The following is a 20,977-nucleotide window of genomic DNA, read 5'->3' on the forward strand; positions in this document are numbered from 1 at the left end:
CTGGTTGTAAATATTCCTCTCAAAGATGAAGGGGAGTTGATAATGAACATCTCCTCCCTTCGAACCAGCCGCCCCGGCCACACTCTTGCACTTAGACGCAATACAGAGAAGCCTGTGTTTAATAAGCCAGAATATTTTCTAACTAATTTTTTCCTGTTAAAAAATTAAATAATAATATTTATACATACATAATTGCTATTCTATTATTATGATGATTAGTATTATTATTACAATGATATTATAAATGTGTATATATGTCAAATTTATTTTATCTCTCTATGGGTTGGTTGTTGTAATTTTAACAAAATAAATAATGATTGCAGATATTTGAACGATTCCCTTTTGCTCTCCAAGCCTCGAGCCTGCGAGCTCAGGTTTGTATTTGTACAGAACCACAAACATCAACAGCAGTGTTGTTCTTGTGTAAATATCTCTCGAGATTCTTCAGGTTTCAATTCCCCTGGGCTCGGCCGTTTCAATTGAACAAGCAAGCCAACGCACAGGTTAAGAACTCTTTTCTTTTTTAATGTTGTTTATTTGGGGTCTGTGATGACAAAAAAAGAGAAACATGTTTAATAAAGAGAGCTGTTACCTTTTAATGCCAGTCTGAGAAGGTTCTTGTGTTTCACCCCCAGTTCAAAACGCCATGTCCACTGACTGCTGAGAGACGCTCTAACCCCAACACTCCCCCTACCCCCCACGCTACACTCTCCCTCTCCTCCCTGCTGTGACTGCCTCCCTGTCGCTCTCCTCCCAGTTCTCCCTGCCTCCCTGTGCCTCTCCGAGTTCTCCCTGCCTCCCTGTGCCTCTCCCAGTTCTCCCTGCCTCCCTGTGCCTCTCCTCCCAGTTCTCCCTGCCTCCCTGTGCCTCTCCCAGTTCTCCCTGCCTCCCTGCCGCTCTCCTCACAGTTCTCCCTGCCTCCCTGTGCCTCTCCTCCCAGTTCTCCCTGCCTCCCTGTGCCTCTCCCAGTTCTCCCTGCCTCCCTGTACCTCTCCCAGTTCTCTCTGTGCATCTCCCAGTTCTCCCTGCCTCCCTGTACCTCTCCTCCCAGTTCTCCCTGCCTCCCCGTGCCTCTCCTCCCAGTTGTCACTGTCTCCCTGTGCCTCTCCCAGTTCTCCCTGCCTCCCTGTGCCTCTCCTCCCAGTTGTCACTGTCTCCCTGTGCCTCTCCCAGTTCTCCCTGCCTCCCCGTGCCTCTCCTCCCAGTTGTCACTGTCTCCCTGTGCCTCTCCCAGTTCTCCCTGCCTCCCTGTACCTCTCCCAGTTCTCTCTGTGCATCTCCCAGTTCTCCCTGCCTCCCTGTACCTCTCCTCCCAGTTCTCCCTGCCTCCCCGTGCCTCTCCTCCCTGTTGTCACTGTCTCCCTGTGCCTCTCCCAGTTCTCCCTGCCTCCCTGTGCCTCTCCTCCCAGTTGTCACTGTCTCCCTGTGCCTCTCCCAGTTCTCCCTGTGCCTCTCCTCCCAGTTGTCACTGTCTCCCTGTGCCTCTCCTCCCAGTTCTCCCTGCCTCCCTGTGCCTCTCCCAGTTGTCACTGCCTCCCTCTCTGCAGGCAGTTCTCTCTGTGTCTCTGGAAGCACTCGATCATTTTGAACGTCTTGCCGCAGCTCTCGCACGAGTACAGCGGCCGCTCCATGTGCAGGATCATGTGCTCAGTCAGGTGGTGCTTCAGTTTGAAGCTCTTGTTGCACTGGGGACAGCCGAAGGGGCGCGCGCTCAGTTTGAGAAGGACGTGTCTGTCCCTGCGGCCTCGCTCAGGGAACCTCTTCCCACACAAACACCCGAAGACACGCTTCCCAAACCGAGAGATGCGATCGACCTGGGCGTGGAGCACAGAGGGGGCGCTGGGGTGGGCTTTGGCACTGGTCTGGAGGGCGACAGCACTGCTGGCTTTGCTATAGAGGAGGGAGCCGGGAGCCAGCAGTGAGGGGGGGCCATTGTTACCAGCACCATACACCACACCAAAGCTGCTATTGGGGCAAGCATTGTCACTGCCGAGAGTGCTAGGAGCAAGGAATTCTGGGAGACAGCAGGCCGGGACGCCCACACTGTGGTTTGCATTGGTGTGAGTTGCTATCAGTTCCGGGGGATGGGTGTGAAGGGAACTAAACCCTTGGAGGGATGGGCTCTGGACTGGGTGGGGACTTGACTGAACAGAGCTCACAGAATTGCCGCACACTGACTCCTGATACCCTGGACCGCGGTGCCTGGGGGCAGTCTGGGGCAACTGCGTCGGCCCGTGCTCTCCAACAGCAGAGATCCCCTGAAGCTGCTCTAGTGTGGGTGCAGCAGGAATGTTACTGAGACTGTTAGCTGGGAGGGAGGGAGGAAGCGGTTTAGTGTCGGACACAACTGACATCCCATCAGCCACCTCTCTGAACGGTTTCTCCTCCAAAAGTTCCACCTTGATGTGACTGACGTCGACAACAGAGTCACCAGAGGCAAAAGGTTGAAAGGAAGAGCAGCAGTTGTCCTCTTTTGTGTCCATTCCCTGTGTGGAAGCGCCCTGCAGCTGCTCCCAGTGACTCTCACTGCTGCCCCTGCATCGAGGGGGGTGAGCGTTGCTGGTGCTGGACGAGGGAGACTGGTTTTCAGAGCGGCTGGGTTTCGGGTGGAAGGACCCAGGTGAGGCTTGCTGAGCCGAACCCACGGCAGTGTCAGCGCCCCCTACCTTCAGGAGGAGCTCATTGCAGCGATCGACCACGTGCCACATCTGCAGGAAGCTGGCCGCGGTCAGGTAGGCCCCGAGCTTTGCCGCGATGCCCCTGGGCTCGGAGCTCTCTAGCACCATCCGGAGGCTGCCGGTGTAAGCGCAGTCCAGCACTCGCTCAAACACACCCGTCTCCACGGCCTCGGGGAGGACCAGCACCAGCTCCTCCCCCTTCCCAGCATGCAGCAGGAACTGGTCGTGGAAGTACCGCGAGGCGGCCGCGAGGACAGCGGTGTGCGCTCGGAACACGCCCCCATCGCAGGAGTGCACCGTGACGTCACAGAAATGCCCACCCAGTCTGTGCTGGTTCAACTGGGAGAGCAGAGAGGTGCTGTACTGGGGGAAATCCAAACGAAGCTCAAACTGGTCCAAGGCCATCCTCCCTCAAACTGGGAAAGAGAGACAAACCACTGATTACCAAGTGAGGAAGACAATTCAATACGAGTGTCTATAACATTCCTTACAATAGCAGCAACACAGGGTCAGGGATTGCTGACTATAGCAGCTAGACTAGAGCACAGTGTTTGATTGACTATAGCAGCTAGACTAGAGCACAGTGTTCGACTGACTGTAGCAGCTAGACTAGAGCACAGTGTTTGACTGATTGTAGCAGCTAGACTAGAGCACAGTGTTTGATTGACTATAGCAGCTAGACTAGAGCAGTGTTTGATTGACTATAGCAGCTAGACTAGAGCAGTGTTTGATTGCTGACTATAGCAGCTAGACTAGAGCACAGTGTTTGATTGACTATAGCAGCTAGACTAGAGCACAGTGTTTGATTGACTATAGCAGCTAGACTAGAGCACAGTGTTTGATTGTTAACTATAGCAGCTAGACTAGAGAACAGTGTTTGATTGACTATAGCAGCTAGACTAGAGAACAGTGTTTGATTGACTATAGCAGCTAGACTAGAGCACAGTGTTTGATTGACTATAGCAGCTAGACTAGAGCACAGTGTTTGATTGACTATAGCAGCTAGACTAGAGCACAGTGTTTGATTGTTAACTATAGCAGCTAGACTAGAGCACAGTGTTTGATTGACTATAGCAGCTAGACTAGAGCACAGTGTTTGATTGTTAACTATAGCAGCTAGACTAGAGAACAGTGTTTGATTGACTATAGCAGCTAGACTAGAGCACAGTGTTTGATTGACTATAGCAGCTAGACTAGAACACAGTGTTTGATTGACTGTAGCAGCTAGACTAGAGCACAGTGTTTGATTGACTATAGCAGCTAGACTAGAGCACAGTGTTTGATTGACTATAGCAGCTAGACTAGAGCACAGTGTTTGATTGACTATAGCAGCTAGACTAGAGCACAGTGTTTGATTGACTATAGCAGCTAGACTAGAGCACAGTGTTTGATTGACTATAGCAGCTAGACTAGAGCACAGTGTTTGATTGTTAACTATAGCAGCTAGACTAGAGCAGTGTTTGATTGACTATAGCAGCTAGACTAGAGCACAGTGTTTGATTGACTATAGCAGCTAGACTAGAGCACAGTGTTTGATTGACTATAGCAGCTAGACTAGAGCACAGTGTTCGATTGACTATAGCAGCTAGACTAGAGCACAGTGTTTGATTGACTATAGCAGCTAGACTAGAGCACAGTGTTTGATTGACTATAGCAGCTAGACTAGAGCACAGTGTTTGACTGACTGTAGCAGCTAGACTAGAGCACAGTGTTTGACTGACTGTAGCAGCTAGACTAGAGCACAGTGTTTGATTGACTATAGCAGCTAGACTAGAGCAGTGTTTGATTGACTATAGCAGCTAGACTAGAGCACAGTGTTTGATTGCTGACTATAGCAGCTAGACTAGAGCACAGTGTTTGATTGACTATAGCAGCTAGACTAGAGCACAGTGTTTGATTGACTATAGCAGCTAGACTAGAGCACAGTGTTTGATTGTTAACTATAGCAGCTAGACTAGAGAACAGTGTTTGATTGACTATAGCAGCTAGACTAGAGAACAGTGTTTGATTGACTATAGCAGCTAGACTAGAGCAGTGTTTGATTGACTATAGCAGCTAGACTAGAGCACAGTGTTTGATTGACTACAGCAGCTAGACTAGAGCACAGTGTTTGATTGCTGACTATAGCAGCTAGACTAGAGCACAGTGTTTGATTGACTATAGCAGCTAGACTAGAGCACAGTGTTTGATTGCTGACTATAGCAGCTAGACTAGAACACAGTGTTTGATTGACTATAGCTGCTAGACTAGAGAAGTGTTTGATTGACTATAGCAGCTAGACTAGAGCACAGTGTTTGATTGACTATAGCAGCTAGACTAACACAGTGTTTGATTGACTATAGCAGCTAGACTAGAGCACAGTGTTTGATTGACTATAGCAGATAGACTAGAGCACAGTGTTTGATTGACTATAGCAGCTAGACTAGAGCACAGTGTTTGATTGACTATAGCAGCTAGACTAGAGCACAGTGTTTGATTGCTGACTATAGCAGCTAGACTAGAGCACAGTGTTTGATTGCTGACTATAGCAGCTAGACTAGAGCACAGTGTTTGATTGACTATAGCAGCTAGACTAGAGCACAGTGTTTGATTGACTATAGCAGCTAGACTAGAGCACAGTGTTTGATTGACTATAGCAGCTAGACTAGAACAAGGAGTGGGTAAAAGCCGGACCAGACAGGGCTAAATAAAACTGGTCTGATCGTCTTAAAACCTACCTCCAATTATCACACACGTCAAAAAGAATGATAGCAGTTTCCTTGCATACACGTGAATGCTTCCAGACAAAAACAATACTAATTATCACTTTCCCAAGCTCCACTTACTGGTGCTGAAAGAACAGCTCCCTGTAAGAATATCAAGACAATCTAAAATCGACCCAAGAAGGCAGATACGAAATTGGGAAACAAAGTGTAAAATGGTCCCCTGCCAAGGAAAATGTGAAGACACACCACCTTGAACACATTCAAAACCCAGCAAAACTCAGGCAGGGAGAGACGTCTGAGAGACAGATGACATCCTCTTGGTGTGATGTGTTCTGGGTTAGCAGGAACTAAATCAATCTCAGGGAAGTGCAATCTGTGTTGTGTATTATTACTTCATCTCTTTTTAAAGATTATTTGTATGTCGTGTTTTTAATGAATGCTACTTCAGCCTATTCCATTTCACAGGACCCTTTGTAATATGGGGCAACTGGGGAAAGCCTGCTCCTTTTTGAATTGCTTTCATTTCACGTAGCACACTTATTTCACTTAAGATAATTAATTCACTATTACAGTTCATCTTATTTGGATTTTTAGTACTTCACTAAATATGGGTTTGCTCTGTTTTCGTCATATAAACGACTCAATCGTCGTCTTAAAAGAACGAGACGATTGCTGAAATGTTTCTAATTCGTTTCTTTTAGTATTTCACATATTAGGTTTATTGCGTTTTCGTGGTATTAAATTGTATTAAACTCCCCTCCTAATTGCCTTGTCACATATCGGGAAATCAAAACATATTTAGTAATACACACGTTTTGAATTTATAAATCTAATAATTTGATTAATATAAATACAGAGGGCGAGAATAACACAGAGCTGAAGAGACAGGAGACTCGGAGAATGAGAAGCCGTCTCTCAGTGTTTTAGGGCTCGGTGCGGTCAGTTTTGTTTTGGTCCGGCGCTGAAGTGTCACGCTGGGGGTCACCGGGGCGCCTCGCAGCGCCTGTGAATGCGTGTGGAAACGCGAGAGAGAGAAAAACATTTACAGAAGCAGCCTTAACGCGAGAAGCACCGCGGCATACCTGCAGAACGGGGCTTCTAATCCGCCTACACTCGCAAATCGAGTCCAGGGATCAGCGGCCTAGTACAACGCAAACGAGATCGATCAAGATTGAAACAGGAGAAAAGCGGAGCATCAATGCAAACCAAAACAGAAAACATGACCTTCGGAAACCCAGACATCGCGGAGCCTGTGTAAAACCAAACGAGGCGTTCTCTTATTAATAATAATAATAATAATAATAATAATAATAATAATAATAATAATAATAATAATAATAATAATAATAATAATAATAATAATTCTGCACAGCACCGTGCTTACACCCAACGTGAAGACACTGTAACGTATTGACTGCGATTAAACAAAACGAGGATGAAACACTGCAGTGAAATGATGCACCTGAACGGCTGAGTGCAGAGCAGGTGAAGTATTTGAATTGTGAGCTTCATGGATTTGCATTTCGGGCGCTGCATGAACGCGACAGTGCGGCGTGTTACAGGAACTGGTGCATGAATGAATACAGACGGGAAGAGCAGATCCACTCGAACCAGATACAAAACAAATGCATTTTTGCATTTTGCATTTTTTTTTTTTTGTTGGTTCAATTAAATAATCAGAATGCCTTCGCGGATACTAACCTCGCTTCAGCCCTTTGCAATCCGATTTGACCCGTGTACGTAACAGCACGTTTTGCACACACTGCTGTCCGCGTCTCTCCTTTCTAAGCCTTGTCTTACTGCCATTTAAACACAGGGGGCAGCAATGCGGTGTACAGCGACCCCTGGCGGCGGCGTGCTGCCTGTGCCTCGCTCTCAACAGTATTATTTTCTCATAGTTAAACTCGGATTGCAGGACCATGTACGCTGCTGTTAATGATATGCAGCCCGCAATGCTGACGTCATGCTGTCGGTCACGCCCCTGGCTCCCCCCCCCCCCCCCCCGCCTTCATATTCCATTTCACAAAGAGCTGTTCTAATTTATTAAGTGGCTGTGGGGGGGGCTTGTTCTACCCTTTGTTTAATATTCATGACATTGCTGATATGCTTGAATATCATTGGCTGTGACGATTTCTGCCCTGCTCTATATTAATGAGCTTCGTTCTCTGATTACTGTGTGGTTTTTTTTCGATTTTTTTTTTAACGGGTGTGCTACAGTGACTGAGAATATACTGTTACAACTATCGGTGTAACACTTGCGCTCTACACGAGTATTACTGAATTTAAAAGAGTGAATACAAAAAAAAACTAAAGGATTTCAACTTGAATATGCAGATTCGCTGTGATCGAATTGGTTGATCGCTGTTATTTTCAAACCCCGGAAAAGTATTCTGTTGGACAATAGGAGCGCTCTCTTAGAGCTCCTCTAAAAAGTGGGGACTTCCAAGTCAAACATAAACTGCTCCAAATGTTGTTTGTAAACTTGAACTCGGTGTAGAAACGATGCCGTGAAGAAACGAAATTGTAAATAATGTCTATGAAACGTGTTTACAAACGAGAAGCGTAAGAAGATAAGACCATTAAATTAAATTAAACAGCCGCCTTCAGTATTGCACAGCCGGAGAGTTTGTAGACGGTGCCTGCGCGCTGGGGGAAGAGGAGGATACAGCTGAGAATATCGACTGGGAACAAGAAGAAAAGAACAAAACAAATCAAAAAATAAACATTAAAACACGGGAAGATGCGGTAGCACGCCTCGGAACTGCACGGCGACGTACATGAAACGCAGTGCCGGTGTAAGTAGCGGCGCATCGCTGTCCATCCTGTGTTTGCATCCAGTCTTCATGACTATTCTAACTGGATCGATTTGAGGTTGTTTTTCTCAAACAATAAAAATCCCGTGTGAATGGGGCAAACACCATTTACAAATAAAACCAGCAGACACAAGGAATTATAGTTTACTGTCTGTTGCAAAGGGATCGCAGTGAACACAATACCGACTCGGGGCTAGTTAGGAAAATAAGAATTGGCACGATTTCTGTGAAAGAACAATCAAATGCTGTTTCACCAGCGAGCGTTTAGAGACGACCGATACAAACTTCACGGCGATCGTGTCGTTTAACCAAGCGAGCAAAACTAACGCTGCGTTACTGCAGTCTGAAACGGGCTGGTGGTGATGTGTGACCAGCCCAGGTACTCTAGTCCAAGAGTAATGGTTTAATCATCATCGCCAGCTGGCTGCAGTACCCGGGTGCCTGGAGTGTGATTGGGTCTCCAGAGAGAGAGAGAGGAGGCAGCGAGGGTTCGAGCCCACACCCGGGTTGCGTGTTTGATTCAAAGCAAGGCTTTTTAAAATGTATTCATTTGGCAGACGCCTGCTTCATCCAAGGCGACTTACAGGGTTCCAATGCAAGGGCAGTATTTAAATACAGTGTCGTTTACAGGAAGTGAAATAACTAGCACACGACTAGTTATAAGCTAGTTTTGCATTTGACTGTAAGGACAGGTCAAAGGTCACGGTCAAGTTCATTTTTGAATAGATCATATTTTTAGCAGACGCTCTTATCCAGGGATATATGGGTTAATTTGTGTATTCTGTAGTAACTATTTCACTGTCTGAACTCTCAAAGGAGTTCTAAACAAGTTTTTCATTTGAGCTTCAGCAAGGTAATCTGTGCAATCTCACCGTAGCTGACATTTGATTGGCTCACGGCGGCCATGTTGTTTTTTGATGTAGCGAGTTGCTTTGCACACGCTTGATAGATAACCTTGCCAAGGCTATGGATGCAAAGTGTGGCTTCAATCAGCATAACCGTTTCAGAGAAGAAGACGTTTGAATGTTTTTGACAAATCCAGTATGGCCGCTAAACGATGTGACCGAGCGGCTTCTCTTGAACAACCGTAAATCTCGGCCATGAGGGGAGAACGTGCACCAAGTTTCACATCTCTGCTGTAAACCGGTTCGGAGAAGAAGATTTTATAATTGTCAAAAATTCTCGAGAAATCCAAGATGGCCACCACACCATATGACCTATGACCTTTATTTTCTGACACAACTTCCCTTAGGTGCCACCACCCTGGCGAGTTTCGTGAGTTTCCGTGCAAGGGTGTTGATTTTAGAGCCATTTAAAAAAAAGAGAGCTGAAGAAAAAAACAAATCCTAACAAACAATAGGCTTCCCATTCTGGCTTGGAAGCCAAATAATACTAAAGGACAATATGAAGCAGCGAGTTAGGATTTCAATACATTATATCTGCAATTACACAGTAATAATGCACTCGTGTAAGGATAGTGCAGCAGCTGAGGATCCAGTAACGTGGCGCTCAGGATCCAGTAATGTGGGTCTGAGGATCCAGTAACACAGCTGTGAGGATCCAGTAACGTAGCGCTGAGGATCCAGTAACATGGCTCTGAGGATCCAGTAACGTAGCTCTGAGGATCCAGTAACACGGCTGTGAGGATCCAGTAACGTAGCGCTGAGGATCCAGTAACATGGCTCTGAGGATCCAGTAACGTAGCTCTGAGGATCCAGTAACACGGCTCTGAGGATCCAGTAACGTGGCGCTGAGGATCCAGTAACGTGGGGCCGAGGATCCAGTAATGTGGGTCTGAGGATCCAGTAATGTGGCGCTCAGGATCCAGTAATGTGGCGCTCAGGATCCAGTAACGTAGCTCTGAGGATCCAGTAACGTAGCTCAGAGGATCCAGTAACGTAGCTCTGAGGATCCAGTAACATAGCTCTGAGGATCCAGTAACACGGCTCTGAGGATCCAGTAACGTAGTTCTGAGAATTCAGTAACACGGCTCTGAGGATCCAGTAACGTGGCGCCGAGGATCCAGTAACGTAGCTCTGAGGATCCAGTAACACGGCTCTGAGGATCCAGTAACGTGGGGCTGAGGAGCCAGTAACATGGGGCTGAGGATCCAGTAACATGGGGCTGAGGATCCAGTAACGTAGCTCTGAGGATCCAGTAACACGGCTCTGAGGATCCAGTAACATGGGGCTGAGGATCCAGTAACGTAGCTCTGAGGATATAGTAACACAGCTCTGAGGATCCAGTAACACGGCTCTGAGGATCCAGTAACGTAGTTCTGAGGATCCAGTAACGTGGTGCCGAGGATCCAGTAACGTAGCTCTGAGGATCCAGTAACATAGCTCTGAGGATCCAGTAACACGGCTCTGAGGATCCAGTAACGTAGCTCTGAGGATCCAGTAACGTGGGGGCTGAGGATCCAGTAACGTGGGGCTGAGGATCCAGTAACGTGGGGGCTGAGGATCCAGTAACGTGGGGGCTGAGGATCCAGGAATGTGGCGCTCAGGATCTAGTAACGTGGGGCTGAGGATCCAGTAACGTGGCGCTCAGGATCCAGTAACGTGGGGCTGAGGATCCAGTAACGTGGGGCTGAGGATCCAGTAATGTGGGGCTGAGGATCCAGTAACGTGGCACTCAGGATCCAGTAATGTGGGGCTGAGATTCCAGCAACGTGGGGCTGAGGATCCAGTAATGTGGGGCTGACTGAGGTCAGGCGAATACAGTACATAGTAGGAGGAAGAGTACAAAGAGTTTAAATGAAAAAAAGTCAATTTGAGGAGATCTAGAAGTAGAGTGGAGTGTGTGAGCAGTGCTGAATGATCGTGTCATTGAATGAATACAGGAGCGTGTGAGGGAGCCGTGTTGAGACAGAGGACTAGATGCACCAGAGCAGGAGGAGGCTTCAACACGAGGCTCTTTGACTGGAGAGGGCTGGACAGGCTCTGAACCCGTTTCTCAAGGGCAGCATTACCACAGCCCGCCCATCCACCTTGTGGTGTACAGCTGTGAGGAAGGGCAGCGTTGCGATCCAGGCAAGCGACAGGACTAGCAAGTGCAGGAGACAAGGGACTGCAGCTTTTAAAGGGCTTTAAGCATGCTTTTATTTAAACAAAGCAATCAAAACTAAGGCTCGTGCTGAGTACAGCCCCACACACTGACCCTGCTGCTCTCAGTCCTTCTCTCTCACTGACCCTGCTGCTCTCAGTCCTTCTCTCATGCCAGACATGTATTTAGCAGGGAGGCCACAGTTGGTCCTTCCAGTCCTGTTCTTTCCAGCCCTGGTCTAAATTGTTTAATTGAACCAATGAACCCCTGATCCAGACCCTGTCTTGTTTTACCTGTAAAACCAGGTGTGGAATGACCCTCCCGGACCGTGCCTGGACCCCTCTGCTCTGTTTCCATGTGCAGGGCCCTTGCTCTGCACAGATGTAAACTTTTCTCATGTCCAGCACCAGTTATAGAAGATGCTGCTGCCTCGTGGTACTGAGACACGCCTGTGCTGTCGGTCCCGTGATCTGATTGCAGCTCCCTCCTGTCTCCTCTCGGACAGAGTTACAGGCACACTGATTCATGTTTGACCCTCTTCTCTCCTGTTTCCCTCTCCAGTGGTTGCAGTCTCTGCAGTATGGACCCTGACAATAGCAGCTGCAGTTCAGGTGTGACTGGTCCCAGTCCGTCTCGCAGACTGGTGGACCTGCAGTTCCCAAACTACAGCGCGGTGCTGCTGGAGCACCTGAATCAGCACCGCGAGGAGGGCAAGTTCTGCGACCTGGCGGTGCACGTGAGGGGGCAGGTGTTCCGCGCACACAAGGCTGTGCTGGCCGCCTCCTCCTCCTACTTCCATGACAAGCTGATGCTGAGGGACAGCGACGTCATTGCCCTGCCCAGTGTGATCGAACCCAGGGCCTTCGCAGGGCTGCTGGGGCTCATATACACCGGCCGGCTGCGGGTCACAGTGCAGGACATGCCCAGCTACTTGCTGGTGGCCAGCGGCCTGCAGCTCTGGCATGTTGTGGACCGATGTAAAGAGATACTGAAGAGGGAAGAGGAGCAGGTACATACAATGAGACAGCAGCACAGCCCTGAGACAGCAGCACAGCCCTTAGACAGCAGCACAGCACTGAGACAGCAGCACAGCCCTGAGACAGCAGCACAGCCCTGAGACAGTAATACAGCACTGAGACAGCAGCACAGCCCTGAGACAGCAATATAGCACTGAGACAGCAGCACAGCCCTGAGACAGCAGCACAGCCCTTAGACAGTAGCACAGCCCTTAGACAGCAGCACAGCACTGAGACAGCAGCACAGCCCTGAGACAGTGCACAGCGCTGAGACAGCAGCACAGCCCTGAGACAGCAGCACAGCACTGAGACAGCAGCACAGCTATTAGACAGCAGCACAGTCCTGAGACAGCAGCACAGCTCACACACTGAGACAGCAGCACAGCACTGAGACAGCTTCACAACACTGAGACAGCAGCACAGCCCTGAGACAGCTTCACAACACTGAGACAGCTTCACACACTGAGACAGCATCGGGACAGTTGTCCTGGATTCCTCAGAGTAATTGAAATCTCTTTTGTCTCCACAGAAGCATTTCAGTAAGAAGAGATCGTACAGAAACTGTCGCTCCACCTCCCAGTCTCCCAGTAGCAGCCAAGTAGTGGTGGGGTGTCGAGAGGATACTGGGGGCAGAGACTGCGCAGCGAGGGTGCACACTCAGGAGGGACTGGCTGTGAGGAGAGAGTGGGAGGGGGGCAGGCAAGGGGGCCCCGAGGGGCAGGAGGGGGAGGACGGGCCGTGTCTCAGACCCAGCAGCAACAGCAAGACCAAGGAGGAGCTGTACTACTCTACAGAACGAGAGGACCATTATTACTATAGCAACAGCAACAACACCACCGGCAAAGACGAGGAGTATGAGGTACAGGCCAAGCTGTGTGTGTGACCAGCCTTGTGTGTATCTGCAGTGTGATGAGCCCCTGTGTGTATCTGCAGTGTGATCAGCCCCTGTGTGTATCTGCAGTGTGATGAGCCCCTGTGTGTATCTGCAGTGTGATGAGCCCCTGTGTGTATCTGCAGTGTGATGAGCCCCTGTGTGTATCTGCAGTGTGATCAGCCCCTGTGTGTATCTGCAGTGTGATCAGCCCCTGTGTGTATCTGCAGTGTGATCAGCCCCTGTGTGTATCTGCAGTGTGATCAGCCCCTGTGTGTATCTGCAGTGTGATCAGCCCCTGTGTGTATCTGCAGTGTGATCAGCCCCTGTGTGTATCTGCAGTGTGATCAGCCCCTGTGTGTATCTGCAGTGTGATGAGCCCCTGTGTGTATCTGCAGTGTGATGAGCCCCTGTGTGTATCTGCAGTGTGATCAGCCCCTGTGTGTATCTGCTACCCAGTCCTGCTACCCGTGGCACAGTCCTGCTACATTTATGGTGGTTGTATATCCCAGTGGAATGTAGGCTTGAATTTCCTTGTTTTCTGTTTCAGGTGGATGAGGACATGGAGGGGGCAGAGACTGAGGATGATGATGTCATCAAGGTGCATGTCCAATCAGAGGAGGAGGATGAGGAGGAGGAGGGAGGGGTGCTGAATGCAGAAAGGAGGAGAGATGGAGAAGGAGAGATTTGCAGTGGCTCTATTGATGAGAACGGGAGGATGGTGATGATTGAGGTCGACAGAGAGAGGGGGAGAGAGAGGAAGAGGGGGCCGCTGGAGAGGGAGGCAGCAGCCAGCTATTCATACAAGCTTGTACACAAACAGGACAGCCAACCAAGCCCGGAGCACAGACAACAAGCCCTTTCAAATTCCTCAAACTGGTTTTCCACAGCCGCAGGGGCAGCAAGTGTGCACGACTCGAGCGGGGGGGCTTTCTCGAGCATGGGGGAGCTCCGACTGGGGCGACTGGGAACGCTGGGAGCTGGCAGCGGACTGGTTCATGTGAAGGAGGAGAGTTGGGAGGAGGGTGAGAGAGAAGGGAAAGTGCAGACCAACGGGAGTGGACAGGGAATGAACTTCATTGATTCCATCAGTGGAAGTGTTACCTGTAAGAGTAATGATGAGGTGAGCCAGGCTGGTTTCACTGTGTACTCCGAGGGAGCGGGTGGGAGGAGCAGTGACTGTTTCCTGCTCTCTGCCCTGCACAGCAAGGAGCCCGGCCCGGTCTCTCTGCTGGCTGCTGGGTCGGTCGTGGTGGATTCTGCCTCTTTCCCCGACGGCACCAGAGTCATCGCAGACCCCACGGGTTACCCTGCCAACGCTGTCACCCAGCAACCCATGGATATCCACGGCAACGAGATCGTCACTCACGCCTCTCTGGGCCAGGCAGTGCACGCCCCGGTCAAGATTCTGTCCGTGGAGCCCGACGGCAAGCGATTCGGCTGCCTGTGTGGAAAGCGCTTCGCGGTGAAGCCCAAGAGAGACCGGCACATCATGCTGACCCTGAGCGTGCGTCCCTTCGACTGCTCCGTCTGCGAGAAGAAGTTCAAACTGAAGCACCACCTGAACGAGCACATGAAGACACACATGGGCTTCCTGTACAAGTGTGAGCGCTGCGGCCGCAAGTTCAGAATGAGGAGCTGCTACCTGAAGCACCTGCAGCAGGAGGAGGAGCAGCTGCAGCAGCAAAGTGCCAGTGCAAGCAGCGTGCTGTGAGGGAGTGAGAGCGAGGGCGAGGGAGTGAGAGCGAGGGTGAGGGAGTGAGAGCGAGGGTGAGGGAGCGAGGGTGAGGGAGTGAGAGCGAGGGTGAGGGAGTGAGGGCGAGGGAGTGAGTGAGAGCGAGGGTGAGGGAGTGAGAGCGAGGGTGAGGGAGTGAGAGTGAGGGCGAGGGAGTGAGAGCGAGGGCGAGGGAGTGAGAGCGAGGGTGAGGGAGTGAGAGCGAGAGTGAGGGAGTGAGAGCGAGGGTGAGGGAGTGAGAGCGAGGGAGTGAGAGTGAGAGCGAGGGAGTGAGAGTGAGAGCGAGGGAGAGGGAGTGAGAGCGAGGGTGAGGGAGTGAGAGAGAGGGAGTGAGAGCGAGGGCGAGGGAGTGAGAGCGAGGGAGTGAGAGTGAGGGTGGGGGAGTCAGGGTGAGTGTGAGGGTGGGTATGAATGTGTGTCAGTGTGTGTGTGTCAGCGTGTGTGTGTGTCAGTGTGTGTGTGTGTGCGTGTGTGTCAGTGTGTGTCATTGTGTGTGTGTGTCAGTGTGTGTGTGCGTGTGTGTCAGTGTGTGTGTCAGTGTGTGTGTGTCAGTGTGTGTGTGTCAGTGTGTGTGTGTCAGTGTGTGTGTGTGCGTGTCAGTGTGTGTGTGTGTGTCAGTGTGTGTGTGTGTCAGTGTGTGTGTGCTCATGCGCGTGCGTGTGTCTCAGAGTGTAGACTCATGAACTAAAGCACACACATGCTGACACACGCTGACGCACACACGCTGACACACACATACACGCACAAACTTGGTTTATCGAAGGACAGTCCTCTCGTTTGATGGAAACCCTGAAGCAGCCCTTCATCGTGATCACAGCAATGTGTGGCTCACACTGTACAGGACTCACTGCTGCTTAACCAGCAACATTCATACTGTGGGCACTTCAGTACAATGTTAGTCAATCTACAAAAGGATGTCATTGAGTTCCCTGGAGTTCTGTAAATAGTAACGTGAACTTTATTAAGCAGCCTTGCTGGAGATGGAAGGACATGTTTAGAATCTCCCTTCACTTCAGTGTCTGCATGTGGAGTGTTTGTGAGAGGGCAGGGGGCTCCTCTGCACTGGAGATGGTTCCTAGGCTGGCAGTGACAGCTCCCCTGCGAGAGCAGCACGCTGCCACACTGCCTTTAGAAGAGACTGAAGCCTTCACCGTTAACACTTCATCTCTCTAATGCTTTCATTTTGTAAAATTGTGTTTTGCTAAAATGCCTTTTTGAAAAGAAGAAATACAAAAATAAGCACTTAATGTTATTCTGCAAAGGTTACTTTTGTCAGTTTTTATCCTGTGTGTGTGTAAAACAGGTCCGATCCATCTTCATGGGTATACATGCCCCTGTGAATCTCACCCTGCCCCTGTGATCCCATCCATCCTCATGGGTATACATGCCCCTGTGAATCTCATCCTGCCCCTGTGATCCCATCCATCCTCATGGGTATACATGCCCCTGTGAATCTCACCCTGCCCCTGTGATCCGATCCATCCTCATGGGTATACATGCCCCTGTGAATCTCACCCTGCCCCTGTGATCCCATCCATCCTCATGGGTATACATGCCCCTGTGAATCTCACCCTGCCCCTGTGATCCGATCCATCCTCATGGGTATACATGCCCCTGTGAATCTCACCCTGCCCCTGTGATCCGATCCATCCTCATGGGTATACATGACCCTGTGAATCTCACCCTGCCCCTGTGATCCCATCCATCCTCATGGGTATACATGCCCCTGTGAATCTCACCCTGCCCCTGTGATCCGATCCATCCTCATGGGTATACATGCCCCTGTGAATCTCACCCTGCCCCTGTGATCCGATCCATCCTCATGGGTATACATGCCCCTGTGAATCTCACCCTGCTCCTGTGATCCGATCCATCCTCATGGGTATACATGCCCCTGTGAATCTCACCCTGCCCCTGTGATCCAATCCATCCTCATGGGTATACATGCCCCTGTGAATCTCACCCTGCCCCTGTGATCCCATCCATCCTCATGGGTATACATGACCCTGTGAATCTCACCCTGCCCCTGTGATCCCATCCATCCTCATGGGTATACATGCCCCTGTGAATCTCACCCTGCCCCTGTGATCCAATCCATCCTCATGGGTATACATGCCCCTGTGAATCTCACCCTGCCCCTGTGATCCGATCCATCCTCATGGGTATACATGCCCCTGTGAATCTCACCCTGCCCCTGTGATCCGATCCATCCTCATGGGTATACATGCCCCTGTGAATCTCACCCTGCCCCTGTGATCCGATCCATCCTCATGGGTATACATGCCCCTGTGAATCTCACCCTGCCCCTGTGATCCGATCCATCCTCATGGGTATACATGCCCCTGTGAATCTCACCCTGCCCCTGTGATCCCATCCATCCTCATGGGTATACATGCCCCTGTGAATCTCACCCTGCCCCTGTGATCCGATCCATCCTCATGGGTATACATGCCCCTGTGAATCTCACCCTGCCCCTGTGATCCCATCCATCCTCATGGGTATACATGCCCCTGTGAATCTCACCCTGCCCCTGTGATCCGATCCATCCTCATGGGTATACATGCCCCTGTGAATCCCACCCTGCCCCTGTGATCCGATCCATCCTCATGGGTATACATGCCCCTGTGAATCCCACCCTGCCCCTGTGATCCCATCCATCCTCATGGGTATACATGCCCCTGTGAATCCCACCCTGCCCCTGTGATCCGATCCATCCTCATGGGTATACATGCCCCTGTGAATCCCACCCTGCCCCTGTGATCCCATCCATCCTCATGGGTATACATGCCCCTGTGAATCTCACCCTGCCCCTGTGATCCCATCCATCCTCATGGGTATACATGCCCCTGTGAATCTCACCCTGCCCCTGTGATCCGATCCATCCTCATGGGTATACATGCCCCTGTGAATCTCACCCTGCCCCTGTGATCCCATCCATCCTCATGGGTATACATGCCCCTGTGAATCTCACCCTGCCCCTGTGATCCCATCCATCCTCATGGGTATACATGCCCCTGTGAATCTCACCCTGCCCCTGTGATCCGATCCATCCTCATGGGTATACATGCCCCTGTGAATCTCACCCTGCCCCTGTGATCCGATCCATCCTCATGGGTATACATGCCCCTGTGAATCCCACCCTGCCCCTGTGATCCCATCCATCCTCATGGGTATACATGCCCCTGTGAATCTCTCTGCCCCTGTGATTTGATCCATCCTCATGGGTATACATGCCCCTGTGAATCTCACCCTGCCCCTGTGATCCGATCCATCCTCATGGGTATACATGCCCCTGTGAATCTCACCCTGCCCCTGTGATCCCATCCATCCTCATGGGTATACATGCCCCTGTGAATCTCACCCTGCCCCTGTGATCCAATCCATCCTCATGGGTATACATGCCCCTGTGAATCTCACCCTGCCCCTGTGATCAGATCCATCCTCATGTTTCTGTATTGCAGGTTTTGGCAGGAAGATGATGAAAAAACACAGCAGACAGAAGATCAGGCCCTCTGAATCAGGGCGAGGCCGCTTTTAGAAAGAGCACGTAACAAATTCAATCATTTTAGTGTACATGAGATGCAGTATTAACAAATGACCACAAGAGGGCGCACAGTCCTTGCACAAAACAAAAAGAAAAAAGTGATCCTGTAGTCGGGACGTTCATTCAAAAACTCTTTTAAGGATGATGCAAATTCCACATTCACACATTGCTCAAGTGATTTCATTTTAGTGAGAGATTGAGATTCCCTGAGTTCAAAGTGAATGATGGTTTTAATCCACTAACATCTTGTCAGTAGAAGTCTTGTGCTCTTAAAGACCCTTGTAGCGCTGGGTCGGATGCAGGCTGTGTTTTAGACAGCTAGCCTTTCAGTGACAGGGTTTATGTTGCACATCTTACACATTTATCTGGATAACAAGCATACCGTGCCTCAGAGGTATTCTTTCAAGCTAAATTACGTTTTTTTTACTACAGTTTCAAAATACATTTTCTGTCGGCATCAACAAAAAAAGTGAAACGAATATTATTGTGAAATAAAATCTCACCATCAACAAGGTTGCAGAATACTTAAAAACAGACTCGCTGTGACTTCAGAACCAGCTGAGCTTACACGTGTGTGCGATTAGCAAACACGCTGCACTTTCACTACGTTCTGTCAGCATCAAAACAGCAGGACTGCAGCGTGAAAGGGCAGCGTCGTGGCGGGCAGGGCAGGGCAGGTCTGGGCACACCCGGAGGGAGCCTCAGAGGCAGGAAGCTGCAGTTTAAAGAGATGGATGAGCATGTTTATTTACAAAAAACAAGGGAACAAGGTACAAGGACCCAAATAAAAGGGCTAAACAAAACTCAACAAATCAAACCGCAAGCACTGCTGTCATGGTGTCTCTTACCTGCTTCGTTCAGGCTGGGCATCCACCTTCTCAGAACTCTCCGTCCAAACGCCTCGTTCTCAAACAAAGGATGCGCTTCCCTTTTTATACATGAGGCCATTCCCAATCAGCACCCAATTATCCACTCTGGGAACAGCCACATTATACAGGGATGGAATTAACCCTATCCCTGCCAAACTTAAATTCAAGAGAATAAATCTTTATTTATTCTCTGTGACCTGTGAAAAGTAATTCTCAGCAGTTACTTTGTTAAACCCCTTGACAATTTGAAATGCCTCTGTTAGTCACCTTTGGCTCTCCTTCTTCCTAGGCTCTACAGATTCAGCTCTTTCAGTCTATCTTCATATGACATGCTCTTCAATCCTGGAATGAATCGTGTTGCTCTCTGTACTCTCTCCAATGCCTCAATGTCTTTTTTATGATATGGGGACCAGAACTGGAGACACTATTCTAGGTGTGGTTGTACCAGTGCATTATATAATGAATATAACTTCTCTTAATTTGAATTCAGCTGTCTTGGCTGTATAACCTAACAGTCTATGTGCCTTTTTTGTAGCTTCTCCACACTGTCTAGTTGGCTTAAGAGTTTCATGCACTACGACCCCCAAGTCCTTTTCATGCATAGCCTCCTCTATTTCGTTACTATTCATGCTGTATTTGCCTCTAATGTTTTAGCACCTGAAGTGCAAGACTTTGCATTTATTCAAATTCATTTCCACCTGCCATGTGTCAGCCCAAGCTTGAATCTTGTCTAAATCTCTTTGTGTTATTGAAGTTGCTGAGTGGGAGTTGGCTGCCCCTCCCAGTCCCCTTTCAAGTACAAAATGTAACTATTAACAAATGAGGGTTTCCCTCCTAAAGACCCGAAACCTCAATAAGCTATAACAAAGCTGCTCAGCCTGCTATAGTTTTGCATTTATTGTGTTTTTACACAAAGTGATATTAAAAAGGACGGTGTATTTGTGCACTACAGCCTGTTTGCTACGTCCCGCTGCGGCCTTGTGCTCCGCGTGAAGCCACCGAACCAACCTGGTATTGTCCCGGTTCCGCCCTGCCCCCTGCCAGTGCTTACATCCCCGGTCCGGTACCCAGACGGTCTTGTTGGGGTCTTGACCTGCCCCGTCACTGTCTGTACCTGCACATTATTCCTGTACACTGCACTGCTTCATGCAGCATGCCTGGGTTCTATCCCTGTTGAAGACAGGCACGTCTGATGCTCTTCCTGCCTGGTGCAAGGAGGCTCTGGTGAACCGCAGTCATGTGAGCTTTGTGCATGTTCATAACCTGCACAGAGCTCCACCTCCCTCACCCCTGCACAGCGCTCCACCTCCCTCACTCCTGCACAGCGCTCCACCTCCCTCACTCCTGCACAGCGCTCCACCTCCCTCACCCCTGCACAGCGCTCCACCTCCCTCACTCCTGCACAGCGCTCCACCTCCCTCACTCCTGCACAGCGCTCCACCTCCCTCACCCCTGCACAGAGCTCCACCTCCCTCACCCCTGCACAGAGCTCCACCTCCCTCACCCCTGCACAGCGCTCCACCTCCCTCACTCCTGCACAGCACTCCACCTCCCTCACCCCTGCACAGAGCTCCACCTCCCTCACTCCTGCACAGAGCTCCACCTCCCTCACCCCTGCACAGAGCTCCACCTCCCTCACTCCTGCACAGCGCTCCACCTCCCTCACCCCTGCACAGCGCTCCACCTCCCTCACAGCGCTCC

General features: G+C 50.1%; 2 protein-coding genes across 5 annotated transcripts; one reads left to right on the forward strand and one right to left on the reverse strand.

Moving 5' to 3' along the window:
• Positions 1-596: 596 nt before the first annotated feature.
• LOC117434217 (zinc finger and BTB domain-containing protein 9-like) lies at positions 597-7,366 on the reverse strand. Of its 3 annotated transcripts, none has more exons than XM_034056860.3 (2): positions 7,085-7,366; positions 597-3,094 (listed from the first exon to the last, which is right to left on the reverse strand). In XM_034056860.3, exon 2 carries the CDS (start codon positions 3,081-3,083, stop codon positions 1,527-1,529), a length of 1,557 nt encoding a protein of 518 aa, XP_033912751.3. In that variant the 5' UTR covers positions 3,084-3,094; positions 7,085-7,366; the 3' UTR covers positions 597-1,526. The 3 variants fall into 3 exon arrangements, with proteins under 3 accessions (XP_033912751.3, XP_034772858.2, XP_033912752.3); XM_034916967.2 differs by lacking the exon at positions 7,085-7,366 and adding an exon at positions 6,846-6,992; XM_034056861.3 differs by lacking the exon at positions 7,085-7,366 and adding an exon at positions 5,396-6,237.
• LOC117434198 (hypermethylated in cancer 2 protein-like) lies at positions 6,414-20,599 on the forward strand. Of its 2 annotated transcripts, none has more exons than XM_034056823.3 (4): positions 6,414-6,868; positions 11,803-12,250; positions 12,787-13,116; positions 13,679-20,599. In XM_034056823.3, the coding sequence occupies exons 2-4, from the start codon at positions 11,822-11,824 to the stop codon at positions 14,840-14,842; spliced, it is 1,923 nt and encodes a 640-aa protein (XP_033912714.3). In that variant the 5' UTR covers positions 6,414-6,868; positions 11,803-11,821; the 3' UTR covers positions 14,843-20,599. The 2 variants fall into 2 exon arrangements, with proteins under 2 accessions (XP_033912714.3, XP_033912712.3); XM_034056821.3 differs by lacking the exon at positions 6,414-6,868 and adding an exon at positions 7,451-8,178 and having other exon boundaries at positions 13,679-20,598.
• The last annotated feature ends 378 nt before the right edge of the window (positions 20,600-20,977 follow it).

This window comes from Acipenser ruthenus, chromosome 41, assembly GCF_902713425.1.
Source record: "Acipenser ruthenus chromosome 41, fAciRut3.2 maternal haplotype, whole genome shotgun sequence".
NCBI lineage: Eukaryota > Metazoa > Chordata > Actinopteri > Acipenseriformes > Acipenseridae > Acipenser > Acipenser ruthenus.